At 34.6% G+C, this 16803-nt stretch overlaps 1 protein-coding gene across 1 annotated transcript in view; it reads left to right on the forward strand.

Annotated features, from left to right (window-relative positions):
* ACVR2A (activin A receptor type 2A) overlaps window positions 1–16803 on the forward strand; it is an 82371-nt gene that overhangs the window by 42880 nt on the left and 22688 nt on the right. Inside the window, exons 2-4 of the mRNA XM_015068367.3 lie at window positions 5267–5474; window positions 7990–8099; window positions 8279–8433. Coding sequence (XP_014923853.1) covers window positions 5267–5474; window positions 7990–8099; window positions 8279–8433 — 473 coding nt within the window. The remainder of the gene's footprint in view (window positions 1–5266; window positions 5475–7989; window positions 8100–8278; window positions 8434–16803) is intronic.

Consider the following 16803-nt stretch of genomic DNA (forward strand, 5'->3'; position numbering starts at 1 on the left):
AACTAGGGAGGAACATTAGATCATCAGTGGGTCTTTGTCAAAAAGAAAAAGAAAAGATACACACACACACCATCAGTGGGTCTTTGTCAAAAAGAAAAAGAAAAGATACACACACGCGCGCGCGCGCACACACACACACTCACTCACTTTCTCTGTGTAAATACCCCTCCTGTTGTATGCTTTTCAGTTACTTGTTCCCAGGGCTACAAATGGCACGGAAGCATGAATTTGAGAAAATGTAGGGGATTCTGTTATACATAATTAATTAGTTAAGAACCACCATACTAAATGATGCACACATACATTTTGTGTCTATTTCTTTTGAAAATAGTATGAACTATTTGGAATTACTTTGATAGAATAAATTTATGGGTAGAAATTTTAAGTTTTGGAAAATTTTAAATTAGAAGTTGCTAATTGTTTAAGTTGTTAAAAATTAGTACATATAAGCAACTTTTGCCATCTTTTTTTTTTTTAATGTTTATTTTTGAGATAGAGGCGGAGTGCAAGTGGGGGAGGGGCAGAGAGAGAGGGAGACACAGAATCTGAAACAGGCTCCAGGCTCTGAGCTGTCAGCACAGAGTCCGATGCGGGGCTCGAACCCACAGACTGTGAGATCATGTCCTGAGCCGAAGTCGGATGCTCAACCGACTGAGCCACCCATGCGCTCCTGCCATGTTTTTTTATAACTACACCTTTAAAGTCACAATGTGAGCTTATGAACATAAAAATATATGTGATGTGATTTTATTTGTACAATTATCATGTTACTATATTTAGTATTCAGCTAGAGATATGATGGGATAGAGACTGATTACAAGATCAGCTTGAGCTAGTGGGTGGGTGATGAAATTGTCACAATTTTCCATATAAGCAGTCTTCTTTCTGTCTCTGGAAAATAACAAATGGTAGTCTAAATCAAAAAACCATCTAGAAATCTTGTTTGCCTTTAAAAATTAAGTGGTAGAGTTTTCTTTTTTTAATTGAAGAAATGGTCATTTATCTTTTCTTTATTTTTTTTTAATTTTTTTGTTTATTTATTTGTGTGTGAGATAGAGACAGATTGTGAGTGGGGGAGGGACAGAGAGAGAGGGAGACACAGAATGAAGCAGGCTCCAGGCTCTGAGCTGTCAGCACAGATCCTGACATGGGGCTCAAACTCCCGAACCGTGAGATCATTATCTGAGCCGAAATTGGATGCTCAACCGACTGAGCCACCCAGGTGCCCCTGTTTATCTTTTCTTTAGACCAGAGATGGCAAATAAAAGACTAATTTTGCTCCCCCTCCTTCCATGCTAATTTCAAGACCCTTTTACTTAAAAATCTTTCTCAATATACTACTCCACTCAGCTACTATTAATTGATTGGAATTGACACCAAAGATGAAACATATTTGACATTTCTGCTCTAGGCAATATTTTGTTTTATTTTTGTCGGTTTTGTTTAGGTGGTGTTCTTGTGCTTCAATGGTGTCTTCTTTGGAAATTAAAAATAATGCTCTTAAAAATAGTTTTTAAAATTTATTTTCTTTTTTTGTTTGTTTATTTATTTTGAGAGAGAGTGATAGCACGCATAAGCAAGGGAGGAGGTCAGAGAAGGAGAGAGAGAATCCGGAGCAGGCTCCGTACTGTCAGTGCACTACTGCAGAGACCATTGTGGGACTCGAACTCATGAACTGTGAGGTTACGACCTGATCAGGTCTGATCAAGAGTCACTCAACTGACTGAGTCATGCAGGCGCCCAGATTTTTACATTTTTAAATGGTTGAAAAAAGACATGGAAAAATATGAAATTTTGCTTTTAGTGTCTATAAAGTTCTCATTCATTTACTGTCCTTTGGATGCTTTTGTGCTGTAATGGCAGAATGGAGTAGTTGTGACAGAGACTATGTGGTCTGCAGAGCCAAAAATATTTACTCTTTGGCCCTTTACAGAAAAAGTTTTCCTTCCCTTGTTTTGAGATAATAATGTGACAGTGAATGATTGATTTTGGGTCATTTAGTAAAGGACAAAACTTATTTTGCTGGTATTTTCAACAAGTTTCTGAAAAGGAATAACTTAGGAAATAGCTGCTATTTTATACAGGTAAATAGAAATAACCCTTCTTCTTCTTTTTTTTTTCTTTTTTTCTTTTTTTCATTTGTTTTTATAGAATACAAAGAACATAGAGTTACCAGCCTTATAGTCTGTGAGCTCATGCTATTATTTCTTATGTAGTTGAGAGGAAGTCCATAGCACTGATACTGCCACAGATTTTAGCAGCTTATAATTACACCTGTGTAGTAGGACATTGTAGAACAGCAGCAGTTCTTACACTCTTTGGTCTGAACTTCTTTAAGACTTTAAAAAATGTAGAGTCCCAAAGAGGTGTTTTTTTTTTTTACTATTTTTTAATGTTTTATTTATTTTTGAGAGAGAGAGAGAGAGAGAGAGAGAATACAAATGGGGGAGGGGCAGAGAGCGAGGGGGGCAGAATCTGAAGCAGGTTCCAGGCTTTGAGCTGTCAGCACAGAGCCCATCGTGGGGCTCAAACTTGTGAACCATGAGATCATGACCTGAGCCACCCAGGTGCCCCTGTAAAGAGGTTTTTTTTTGTAAATACAGGTTATATCTATCATCCTTGTCACATTAGAAAATGACAAAATTTTAATATATTTATTTAAAGTAACAGTAATAAATCCATTGTATGTTCACAAAAGAACATCTTTATGGAAAATATTTTGTAAAAAAAATTAGTAAAATTTTTGCAAATCTCTTTAATGATTGCTTTAGTAGAAGACAACTGAATTCTTGTACCTCTCCATACACTCTGCTGTGATACATATGTTCTTTTGATATGAAGGCAATCTGGCCATACATAGATACATAGTTAGAAAAATGAGTATTTTAATAGCTTTTTTAGATAATTGTGGATGTTTCTCTTTGATACTATACCAAAACTCAGCAAGTGGTAGTGATTTTGCTTTTTTTTTTTAAGTTAGGTTTACTGAAGTTTAATTTACAAAGAATAAAATGTGTGTGGGTTTTTTTTTTTGTTTTGTTTTTGGTATATAATTCTGTGAGTTTTCATTAACCCACAAGTTATGTAGCCATCACCATAGTCGTTATGTAGAATATTTCAGTCATTCTGAAAAGTTTCCTCATGCCCTTTTATAATCAGTCCTCTCCCATCATTCCCAGCTTCTGGCAGCGTCTGATCAGATTTTTGTCTCCATATTTTTGCCTTTTCCAGAACATTGTATAAATGGAATCACATAAAATATAACGTAATGTATTTGCGATTCATTCATGTAGTTACAGCTACCACTAGTTCATTTCTTTTTGTTGTATGGATGTTTGTTTATCCATTTACCAGTACTGGATATTGAGTTGTTTCCAGTTTTGGGGGGGTTGTAAATAAAGCCACTAAGCATTCATGTACAGATTTTTACATGAACGTATCTTTTCATTTCTTAGGATAAATAGCTAGGCATGCTATTGCTGGGTAGCATGGTAGGTGTATGTTTAACTATAAGAAGCTGTCAAACTGGCTTTCCAAAGTGGGTAGACCATTTTGCATTCCTACCACCAATATGTGAAAGTCCTAGTTGCTCTACATATTTACCAACGTTGAGATGGTTTTGTTTTAGCCATTCTAATCAATATTAGAATTAGTTTCAGTTTGTATTTCTCTAATAATTAATGATATTGAGAATCTTTTCCCTTCATATCTGTTCAGCAAAGCATGTTTTTGAATCTTTTGCCCATTTTTTTTTTTAAGGAATTTGGTGGTTTAAAAAATTATTATTGAGTTGTTAAAAGTTTTTCTGTATTCTGAATTCTGAATATCAACCCTTTTACTTAGATATATAATTTGCAAGTATTTTCTCCTAGTCTGTGAACTTTGTTTTCTTTAACTTTTGAAGAAAAGTTTTAGTTTTAATGAAGTGCAACTTATCAGTTCTTTCGTGTTCATGTCTTTTGTGTTCTAAGAAATCTTTCATAATTTAGGGTCACAAAGATTTTTCATGTTTTTTTCTACAGGTTTTGTATTTTTAGGTTTTATTTTATGTCTTTGATATGTTTAGAGATCATTTTTGTAAACAGTGTGAGATGTGAATTGAAGTTTTGTTTTTTCATAAGATGTCCAGTTGTTCCAGCATCAGTTGTTTAAAATACCACGTTTTCTCTATTGAAATGTGTTGGCACCTTTGCTGTGTGTCAGTTGAACGTTATGTGTGGGTCTATTTCTGGATTCTCTGTTCTATCCCATTGAAGCATGTGTCTGTCTTTTCACTAAGACCACACTGTCTTGATTGCTGAAGCTTTATAATGAATTTTAAAAACAGGTGGTATGAATTTTCCTTTGTAAATCTTTTTAGAATCATTTTGGGTATTCCATTTACCTTGTTTTTCCATATAAGACAAGAGATAGTTTTTTAGAAGTTAGTTTTACAGTGCAGAATTTGAAACATTAATCCTCTGTAACATTAAAATCTATGGGACTGTCTTGAACATTGAATGAATTTTTTAAACCCGTGAATACTTTTATAACATCACACGTAACTCATTTAGAAAATATTGGTTTCTTGAATTATATACACCTACGAATTACTGGCACATTTCATTATTTAATATTTAAAAGTTAAATTTGTTATCACCACTGATTTTTTTCAGAGAATCAAGTGTTGGGAAAGTGTCAGGCTGATGGTGGCAATACAGATTTTCCAAATTTCTTCCCTTGCTTGAAAATTCAGATTTTATAATTGGCAATGCATACTGTCAGTTGTTTTTCTTGAAGTAATAGGCTTACTTGGTTCATTTTTGAGAACAGGTCTGTCACATATCGACGTCTGAATAACCATAGTTGGTGTAGTTCCCAACTCTGTCATGCAAAGGCTTTTTCTCGAGGCAACCATTGTACTTCAGTAAGCAGCATAGGTACTTTTGCCTAGTCCCCATTTTGTCACACAGAATATTGAAAAGAAGTCTACCTAGGGTCAAGATACACTTAGATTAACAATTTTACTGCTTTTTATCAAGGACATTCTTAAAAGTGAGACTGGCCTTTTCCAGAGAAATGTTGTGATAAATGTGGTCACTTTGTATTACTATGTTTATTATACTTCAAGTACAGAGATTGACTTGGAAACCTGAACTTAGTGTTACAACACTAGGAAGACAGTAAGTTACTGACATTTTAGGAACATTTGAGGTTGGTATACTGTGAGCTTCTTATTTTAAGAGCTTATACAGTTATATTAAGTTGTTGTTTTATTATCTTATAGGTGCTATACTTGGTAGATCAGAAACTCAGGAGTGTATTTTCTATAATGCTAATTGGGAAAGAGATAGAACCAATCGAACTGGTGTTGAACCCTGTTATGGTGACAAAGATAAAAGGCGACATTGTTTTGCTACCTGGAAGAATATTTCTGGTTCCATTGAAATAGTGAAGCAAGGTTGTTGGCTGGATGATATCAACTGTTATGACAGGTAAGGAAACATTTTATTTTTTTTATGAGAATGTTGAATAATCCTCTCTATTCCCTTTTTAAAGGGGAAAGATCAGTGCGTGGATTTTCACTTAAAGGTTTCTTTTTTAAGATGAGATTATGAAAACCATTTTAACATGCTCTAATGACAAGATACACATTTTAAAGTAATAAAATAAGTATGTGATGTTTATGTTTTATCTTTGATATACTTTGAATAGTCTACCAAGTAGTGAGAATTATAGATAAGAACCATTTTTCCCCTATGTTATTAGGATGATAAACTTTTTTAATATCAATTTTAAGGAAAAAGGATTTTTAAAATTGCTTTAAAATTAGACAGTATATCTATTGAAAATCTATCCTCTGTCCTCAAGGAGAGTAAGCCTAATCATAGTATTTAATTTCCTTTTAGTTTCCCTCTTTATGTATCTGGAAGAAATTGATCTTACTGCATTTCTTTTTCTTGCAAAGTAAGCCTTTGTTCTTTACCCCCAAGAGACATTTTAACTTGACGTTCAGAATTACATCAGAACTAACACAGTCCTCATAGAAAGCTACATTTTAAAGATTGTGCTTAAATTGTTTTATTCTGTACTGGAAATAAAATACATTAGACATGTTATTGACTGCCTGTGATCTTTCTGTAAGGAGTCCCACAGATGTTGGGCTGATCACTGAAACTGACTGGGCCTCAGGATTTCCACTGTAGGTGGGTGCTGATCACGGAGAGGCTGTAAGGTCTTAGTTAAACAGACATTTTGGAGCCAGAAAATACTGATATACTCATGGAACACTAGGTACTTGCCTTTCCACTTTTAGGAGCCTCAGTTCATTACCATGAACCTGTGGTTGATTGGCCATATGTGATTAATAGCAAAATGTGTTGAATAAGCCCATGAAAATGGAATTATATTAATTTTTATGAGAAATTAAAATCTTGGGTATGCATTTAGTATTTAGAGTATATTTCCAAATCTGTAAATTTTCCAGGTATTATTTCTCTGTAATTACACATTTTTAGCTACATTTCTGATTCATAGCCTCCTGATTAACAGAAGTGATCATCAAGTGATATTTGCTATTATGAAAGGTAAGTGGGACCACTAGGAAAACAGGATGGAGATTCTTCAAAAAATTAAAAATAAAACTGCCATGTGATCCATCAATTCCAATTCTGGGTATTTCTCTGGAGGAAATGAAAATACTAACTTGTAAAAAGATATATGCACCCCCATGTTTATTGCAGCATTATTTACAATAGCTAAGATGTGGAAGCAGCCTGAGTGTCCACTGATGGATGAATGAATAAAGAAAATGTGATGTGTGTACACACACACACACACACACACACACACACACACACAGAGGAATATTTCCCAGCCATTAAAAAGAAAGAAATCTTGCCATTTGAGACAACATAGATGGACCTTGAGGGTATTATGCTAAGTGAAATTCATCATACGGAGAAAGACAAATACCAACCATTACAATTACACCTATATATGTAATCTTAAAAGAAAACCAAAAAATAAAATGAATGCCTAGATATAGAGACCCAGGCATTGTTAGTTGCCAGAGGCGAGTGTTGGGATATGGATGGTTAGGTGAAATGGTTAAAGGTGGTCAGAAGGTACAAACTTCCAGTTATAAAACAAGTCCTAGGGTTATTAGTAATGTAGCATGGCAACTACAGTTAATAAGACCATATTGTATATATGAAGATTTTTTTTTAAATGTTTATTTTTGAGAGCGAGAGAGGGCATACATGCATGCTCCAGGCTAAGCATGGAGCCTGACATGAGGCTCACTTCCATAACCATGAGATCATGACCTGAGCTGAAATCAAGAATCTGTTGCTTAACTGACTGAGCCACCCAGGCGGCCCTGTGTTTAGGGAATTTAAATCTACTCAAAAAAACAAAAACAAAAAACCTGACACTCTTAATTCCCAAATCTAGCTTGGGTCTCTGATGCTGAGATATGTTCTGCCATGATAGGAACTTGTGTCCTATAAACACAAGTATAAACTTTGTGTATACTATGTATATTTATGTCCATATATTTATGTGTATACATATACATAATTTTATTGATAGCATTTAGCTTTTGTATTTATGCCATAGGAAAGCTGTATTTCCTATAAGAGAAAGCACTCCTAAAGCAAATTTCTTCATTGGCTTAATGTTCCTTTTCAAGCTTTTCTAGTAATTAAAAAGAAATGAATAAAAGGTGGTTGCCTTAGATGGATCATTAAAAACCAAAATAAAGTAGTGGTCTCAAGGAGTTAGTGTGATTGCTATAAAATCATCTGTTGTGTTTTGATGAGATTTAATAACAGGATTACAGAAACATTTTTGGCTCTTAAGAATTGATCATTGAATATTAATAAAAATCTTGAGGTTGACTATGAATGACTTTTTCATTATTTCATCTCTGAGAAGAACTTTAGAAAAACTCCATTGTAGATTCAATATAATGTTGATTTTAATTATTTCTCCTTTGTTTGTTTATAGGACTGATTGTATAGAAAAAAAGGACAGCCCTGAAGTATATTTTTGTTGCTGTGAGGGCAATATGTGTAACGAAAGGTTTTCCTACTTTCCAGAGATGGAAGTTACACAGCGTAAGTTTACAGGGAAAATACATAGGTCTGTTCAACTAGTACACTGAAAACAAAGCATATTTGTGTTGATGGAATAATTTCCTCATACCTTCTCCTAAAATTTGATACCATGATAAATATTTCTTGTGGAATTTTGTAGGCCAAATCTGAATTGTTTTTTTTCCTTCCATTTTCCACAGCTACTTCGAACCCAGTTACACCTAAGCCACCCTATTACAACATATTGCTCTATTCCTTGGTGCCACTTATGTTAATTGCGGGGATTGTTATTTGTGCGTTTTGGGTGTACAGGCATCATAAGATGGCCTACCCTCCTGTACTTGTTCCAACTCAAGTAAGTTATTGTCTTGTACTTTGTGCTCTTTTAAATTTTATATTTTAAAGAACTACCACTGCGGTGAAACCCACCAAATTGCTATAAACCATTTTCTTTTGGAGTTAACTTTTGGAATGTTTGTTGTTATGAGAACTATAGCTAGTTTTCCAAATGTACTAAGTGCTATATCCTGAACTTCTCTTACTCAGGAGTTGAGCTAGTAGAGTGGAACAAAGGGTATTCCTGTTCTTTGGACAGTTTTATTGTCATTGTAGTACTTTCGAGTGGGAGATTCTCCCTGCTTTGTTTCTTGAGAATTAATTGATGATGGAGAAGCAATACCACAACCCTTTCTTTCCTTCCATTCTTTTTTCCATTCTTAAATTTTTGTGCCTTTTTCAAGACAGCTTGCCAAATTATCCTTTTAACCACAGGGGAGGGATTTAGCAAGATAATCAAGAAAGTGTGGAAAAAAGAGGTTTCACAAAGGCGCCAGGAAGATATATGCATAAAAATGTTTTGGGAAGAAGAGCAGATAATCAGTGCTTCTCATTACTTGTCATTGGTAGTTGCAGGTGCATCGTTATTGTTTGCAGTATATCAAGCATGTACTGAGGACTAAAAGCTTTTTTTTTTTTTTTTGAAGACTAAAAACTTTTGTAATACTCTCAATTTCACTCTCCTGACCCCAAATATACCTGAAAATGTAGATATGTTGGGTAATCAAATTAAATTCATGAAATTTTCTTCATTCCCTGTCATGTAGGCAGTGGTGCTGGTACAGTGGTTTACAAGCTCTTTTAATATAAGTAGTTAATGTTCTGCAGGCTGAGGAGTGGTGAAAGCTTTGGCATACTTGTGTGAGACATCTTTGAACTGTAGTTTTTATTGTGTTTCTTTTAACTCTTAAGATCAGATTACCTTGGCCTCTGGCTCTCTTGGTTTAACTTTGTTTCTCTGATACCACTAGGATTAATGGCTAAAACTTGATAGAAAAAAATGGTGGAGTCCTATATTTTAATGACCAAAATAATTTCTTTCCCTTTAAGCTTTATTTACATAACATCCTTCTTCCTTAGTACTTGAAGCAATCTGTTAGCATTAGATTATTGATCCCCATAATCTTTTAAGATGTGTGTATGGAGAAATAAACCCAAAAGTAAAATACCTTATTCTGCAAATTAGGTAAACATGCTATTTTGTGCAGCTGAAATATTTTGACTTTTGCACATTAGTAACTAAGTTATGAGTTTATTAAAAATTGTCTCTAAAAAAGTATTTTAAAATAAAAAAATAAATGCCTAATAAATATATGTAGTTTACTCCAAATGGTCGTAGGCTGTACACTTTATCTTCTCTTGGTGGCAACTATTTTTTATTTATGTTTGTATTTAGAAGGGAGAGTATTTAGTACTTGTAGTAGTGTCTGAATTTACCCTAGATTTGTGTGATGATCGAAACAAACTGGAAACTCAATTTAAAAACAAATTTGTTAAGTTTCTTAATAAAACTTAAAAAAATCATGTAATTTTATAGAAAGCATTGATATTTACATAATATTAGCACAAAGGTGTGGTCGGACTTTCTTTTAAAAGGCTCAGTATCGGGGCGCCTGGGTGGCTCAGTTTGCTGAGTGTCCAACTTCGGCTCAGGTCATGATCTCGCAGTTCGTGAGTTCGAGCCCCGCATCAGACTCTGTGCTGACAGCTCAGAGCCTGGAGCCTATTTCAGATTCTGTGTCTCCCTCTCTCTCTCTGACCCTCCCCCGTTCATGCTCTGTCTCTCTCTGTCTCAAAAGTAAATAAACGTTAAAAAAAATAAATAAAAATAAAAGGCTCAGTATCTTAACACATGAGGCCATTTTATTTAGAAATGATAATTCAAACGTTTAGACTTTAAAAAGGAAAGATGCAGTTATTATTCATAAATAACTGAGAATCAGGAATTTTCAATGAATATCCATTTCTGTGGGCTTTGGATATTTGTTACCGTATTAATGATACTGTACACATTTATTTAGCACTTGAATTGCTCTGTGGTGAATTTGCATGGTTTTGTGATGGAATGATCTGGAATGGTCAAGCTTTGTTAGGAAAAATATAAACATGCCTAACTTTATGCTTTCCATCTGTTGCAAACCATGTTGTGCAAAAGAGGGGTTGTCATCAATTTGGAACTTAGTTTATATCATCTCTCACTGTCTCAAACAGTATAGTATCATGCTTTAAGTCTCATTTTTGGTGAGAGGATTATACAAAGTAGTTCTGCAACACTGCTTAGTGGCCATCCTGTTACAAAATGATCAATTTTATCTCCTATTTTAAAGTAATTATTGATAATAACATCAAGTATTTATTGAACACTTAGAACGTATTGTACCAGGATAAGTTACATAAATATATAAAGACAAGAATTTTCTATAAGAATATGTAAAAACATACATAAATTTTTTTCCATGGTTCCTAAATTATGACTGGTATGTAAGGCTCATCTTTGGAATTTGTTAAAAAATACAAATTCTTGGGCCACATCCCTGTAAGTATGGAGTGGGGCCTGAGATTTTATGTTTCTAATAAATTTCCAAGGTGATTCTTGTGACCAGCCAGGTGTGAAAAATGCTGATTTGATTTTACCTTACAGGGTTGTTTATGTAGTTTCAATCCCCATTTTATAGATAAAGAAATTGAGACATAGCAAAACTCACAAGTGTCAGAGCTGGAATCCGAACCAAGGACTCTGACACTAAACCTTTACTGCTTTGTGCTGTTCTGCCTCCCCCCCTCCCCCCAGGAAGCTGATGTCTCTGCTGTTTTAAAAATTCAGTAAACATCACTGCCATCTCAAAATCATTCTATAGGTTAATTTATTTTCCTACTTTGGATATTGAATAGTCTGACTACTAAAATGAGTAATAACATCATCATATGGCCTCACATAGGACAAAAAGGAAAAGTCATGGAAATATAGAAGGGCATATTCCTGTGTTTCCATTAAGAAAAATTTTTAGCACATTTTAGAATAAGGTTTATCAGCATTGATTGGTTGTAGGTAAGGATTCCTGAGTCTCTGAATTGATAGTGCCCCTGCCTATTAGTTATTCAAGACTTTTGTGAGAGACAGGGGTAGTAAGGGAGACATACATTTGAAGTCTTACAGTGATTTCCCTATTTTGTCCATATTCAGGTTCCCATATTCAAAGCTTAATTTCAAGGTTTGTGAATTAGGAAAATTCCAGGGTTTAGGTTTAGGAATTCTGGAAAGATCTTATATTCTTGTGGATTTTTCCTCCCAAATTTTCAAACATTTTTAGACAGTGTCATGAAATATTTCATTCCTTTTATTAGGTAAACTTTTCCTTAAAGCTTTGGCTAAAGGCTGGTTTGTGAATTAATTGGTCTTTGTAAGACATTAGTCTCATTGTGGTAATATCTTCTTGAAAAGTCATTGCTACAATAAGAACTATACTTGAGAATTTACAGTGAATCTCACAGAGCAAGCTGAAGTTATACATACTGTGATCATTCCTTGGTCTGATTTCAGTCTTTTATTCTCACTGGGGGCTAAAAGATCAGTCCTATGGCATCCTGGAAGACGAGAGATATCCACATGTATCTTTTTACTAAGCTGGTTCTGACAGCTAAATTGTAGGATTCTTTATTTCTAAGACATTGAGTTAGAATTTCTTCTGGTGTTAGTATTTTATTGTGAGGAAGTGATATGGAAATATACATGCTTTAAAATCTGGTCTTTAATTATGGTTCTTAGTAACCAGTAAAAAATATTTATTCTCAGAGCTAGTATAGTTAGAAGTATGGGTAAAGTAATTTTGTTCTTTTTTTTTTTTTTTTTTAAATTGAAGCCATCCTTCTTTCTTTATAATCTGTTACTGTTATGTTTCTAACATTGTTCCATGGTATTACTGTCTTGGTATCATCCAGTCATCCTGGATGGAAAGCCTTGGAGACAGCTGCTACTTTTTTTGGCCCTGTCATTTACCAAGTCCTGTTCATTCACCTTTTTATCTTTCTTGATCTTTTGTAGTTCAGGACATTATTACACCTATGGCTGAGATTATTTCTGTAATCTCAGCTGGTCTTCTCTCTTCATCTATACTGTTACTGTAGAATAGTGTTTTACATGTCTGATTATATTACTTATTATTATTTTTAATGTTTGTTTATTTTTGAGATAGTGTGAGTAGAAGAGGGGCAGAGACAGGGGCACAGAGGATCCAGAGTAGGCTCTGTGCTAACAGCAGCAAGCCTGACGCAGGGCTCAAAACTCACCAACAGTGAGATCATGATCGGAGCTGAAGTTGGACCCTTAACCGACTGAACCACCCAGGTGCCCCATGTTACTTCTGTTTTAAAAAATATTTGAGGGCTCTCAATGACCCACAGCAAAGAATACACAGTTTGGAGTATGACATATGGGCTTCCATACCTCCATACATCTACCTTTTTCTTCTTTCCTCCCATTACACCTTAAGCCATCCATTATATATATCTGGAATGGTATTAGTTATGTACTGTCCTTGAAAGAATTGAGAAAATAGTGCTGAAGTCAGTTTATATCTTGTGTGATTCAGATGAATAGCCCCAGTTGAGAAAGGCACTAGTCATTTGTGTACATGTTCCAGTCTCCCACTTGATTGTAAGCCCCTTGAATACCATGGGTGTATTGTAATCACTACTGTCTGTCACCTACTGTTTGTAGATATAACCACTCTGTAAGTGACGAATTACTGAATTGACTTTGTTGCATTTAGAGTTGTACTGAGATGATAATGCAGCATGCCCAGGGATTCCTTTAATAAAAAGCTTTAGGGCTTAGTTTTAAGAAAAATATTGAGGCTGTATGTCTTTAGGGTAGAATAAGTTGAAGTATTCAGGCTTTTATAAGAGAATGCCAGTATTCAGTTCTTTCTGCAATCACAAGCTTTGAAGCATCCTTTTAATTTCCATCACCTAGGTCCTTTTCTTTTGCCTGTGCTGAAACTGTCTTTCCACATGTAGGAATTTGCTCTTGTATCTACGGTGAGTAAACTGAACACAACTGGTTTTTCTAGTGCCGGTGAGTCAAGAATAGGAGGGAATAGATGCATTGACTCTATGATTAAGAAGTCTTATTGTGGTTAGAGTTAATGTGGTTTCAATAAAAGTGTTTGCATCGCTCTCAAAACCATACGTGAGCTTCAGTTTCCTGTTAATAAGATCTATATTTGTGCTGATAAAAAACACTTGCTGATAAGAAAGCAGATTTTAGGAACTAGAAATTACCTACCTTTAACAAGGTATGAAGTTAACTTCTTGTGCATTTTTAAAGGCTATATAAATAGTACTGTAGTATTGCAACATTAATACTTATTTAAGTGACATCAGTCTCTTCAGTTCTTTGCATCATGACATTTTGTCTAGATTTTGGTCTGATAGAGAATAAAGGCTGTCAGATGTTTGGGATACTGAATTGGGCATACAAAATAATCCTGTTGACCTTAATATTAAAGTAATAATAGGTTGTCATTTCATGCTCTGCCAAATTACTGTCCACTGAGAAACCAAGCTGTCTGAAAATGCTGTGTAGGACTTTCCTGTTGAACATGAGTCTGTATGTGTACCCATTTAAAATTAATAAGATACTGAAAGGGTAGCCTAACATTCAACCAAGCCAGTTTAGGAAAGTGTGCTGCTTATTTATTTGGAGAGGATGAAGGGGAAATTTACTAAATTTAAGTGAGTATTTAACATGCTAATATTGTTATACTTGCAAAACCACATCTTGAAATAGGTTGACTCACTTTCTCTTTTTAATTCTTTTCTTTTTAAGAATTTATAATACTTGCTTGTTATAATAAGACAAATTCTACAGAAGGAAGTGTGTGCAAAAGAAAGGAGATAGAACCATTTGTTCTTCCTTTTTTTTTCCTTTATCATTTTCCTGAAATAATCACTTTTAACGGGTTGATATGTATCCTCTGACACCTTTTTCTAATCTCATTCGTTTGAATACATGCTTTCCTTCCCTTTTATAAACTACAAATGTTATTTCACAATTGGTTTCTTTTAATTTAAAGGTATACTGAGGATAGCTTTTCAGCTCAATACTTTTCAGTCTCATTCTGATTAAGTGATGTGTTCTTAAGTGAAACTTAGTGGAGCTCTAATGTATGCTCATGAAATTTCAAAACTTGATGTTTTATTAGCTTTGAGTTGGTGTGAGGTTTCTGCTAAGACCTGGAGTCTACATTTCACAATATTTTTAACTGTCTTATTTTAGTAGGTTTAAAATCTGGTGATATAATGCTCTTGTCTTGCAGTTGAGCATCTTTTTTTTTTCTTTTTTTTTGGTACATGCCTAAGAAATAGTTCAGAACTACTGCAAATGTCTCTTCTGTGTTCTACCTTTGTGTGTGATTATTTTTGTTACAACTTAAATTACAACTAAGTTTTATGTATACTTCTAAACTGATTGTTGGGAAAAGTGTCATAAATTATTTGTAGACTTGCAGCTTGACAAAAAATTACTCTCTTAGGCATATATGAATTATTTTACTTAACAAATGAATGGACAAGTCTGCTTGAGATTTGCTGAAATTCTATATCCAAAAGCAAAAAAGAAGGGAAGAGGAGAAGGAAAAAAAATTAAAAGCTTTATCCAAAGTTTAAAATGAGTTAAAGCTGTACACTAAAGTTAATAATGGAGCACTTTATTTCTAAAAATGACTTCCATTTAATTTTTAAAATCTTGAGTTCAGTTTTTCTTTGGACTGTGAAGGACCGCATCTTCCAATTTACAAATGGGACTGATGCATATAGATGAGAGTACCTAATTTCTCCTTTTTCAGGGTGCCTGGGTGGCTCACTCAGTTAAGTGTCCTACTTCAGCTCAGGTCATGATCTCATGGTTCATGGGTTCGAGCCCCACATTGGGCTCTGTGCTGACAGCTCAGAGCCTGGATGGAGCCTGTTTCGGATTCTGTGTCTCCCTCTCTCTCTCTGCCCCTCACCTGCTTAGCTCTGTCTCTCTCTCAAAAATTAAATAACCATTAAAAAAAATAAAAAATTTCTCTTTTTTCTTATCTGGCAAGATGGAAGATAGGAAGAAGTGACTTTGATTTTCTCTCAACTCTACTTCCTGGACCTCATCGTAGATCTGTTCCTTCATTCCTAGCTACTTCATCACTGTCAAATCTTTTCTGTTAATTTGAGACAATAAAATGAAAAGGCCCATTTGTTAGTGAAAAGCTGCTTGTATCACATAGGCTGTCGGGTGTTCGGTGTTCGTTCGGGTTTGTTTTGTTTTAGTTTAACCACTCACCTAATGCTTGAGAGCCTGTTGTGTGCTGGGCATCATGCTGATGTGTGGTGATAAGCATCGGAGGGACAGTTCTTCCCTTTTGAAGCCCACAGTTAGTATATAAGGGAACAAAAAATAGGTTGGTTGATTGGTTGTTTGGCTTTGCAGCTTGGCAATGACAGGCAGAGTAAGAAGGGAGCAAGAGTGGAGGAAAAGAGGAGAAATGTCTGACTCCAGTTATATAGTGACCAGGAGCCATATCTGGGACGCTTATCTAATGATACGTGCTCAAAACCTGTTAGCTATTATTGCTCCAGAGTAACAACTTCAGAATTGTACTCGAAGTTGTATTTATTGAAGCCATTGAAGATACATATTTATATGCCAATACTTTGAAATTAGCGTAATAAAAAATTTCATTTTGAGTACTCTGTCAAGGACTACACAGAGCACTTTACACAGATTAATCTTTCAACACCCCAAATATAGGTTTTGTTTTATTAAGTCCATTTTATTGACAAGAAAAACAAAGGACAGATAGGTGAAGTGTCTTGCTCTAGTGTCAGTCTTTGGAATGGTAGAGTCTGGGCATTTATATCCAAGGATTATTATTCACTGAAATGATTTTAATTGAGTGGCTTATTTATTCCAGTAAGTAATTAGGTGGGGTCTGTAAAAAACTAAAGTAGGATAAAGAGGATGATCAGAGTATATAAAGTATGTTTAAAGTATTTTGTTTTTTTGGCTGATAACTAAATCTTTATTTACATTTATGTCATAAATAAAGGAGCAAAATACAGGGAAGTTTTGAGAAAAATATTACAAACACCTACCACTCAGAACAGACATTTTCTTACATCTACTTTGGATCTTTAGGAAAACGTAATTGAAATAAAACATTATTGATAAAGTTGAAGTCCCTTTTGTATCCTTCATCTCCAAAACGTTTCCCTTCTCAGATACAACCTTGTATACCCTTTGAGTTACTGTTTATATAAAAATATAAACAACAAGAGGTGCCTGGGTGGCTCAGTTGGTTAAGCGTCCGACTTCGGCTCAGGTCATGATCTCACGGTTCATGGGTTTGAGCCC

This window comes from Acinonyx jubatus, chromosome C1, assembly GCF_027475565.1.
Source record: "Acinonyx jubatus isolate Ajub_Pintada_27869175 chromosome C1, VMU_Ajub_asm_v1.0, whole genome shotgun sequence".
In the NCBI taxonomy this organism is placed as follows: Eukaryota; Metazoa; Chordata; class Mammalia; order Carnivora; family Felidae; genus Acinonyx; species Acinonyx jubatus.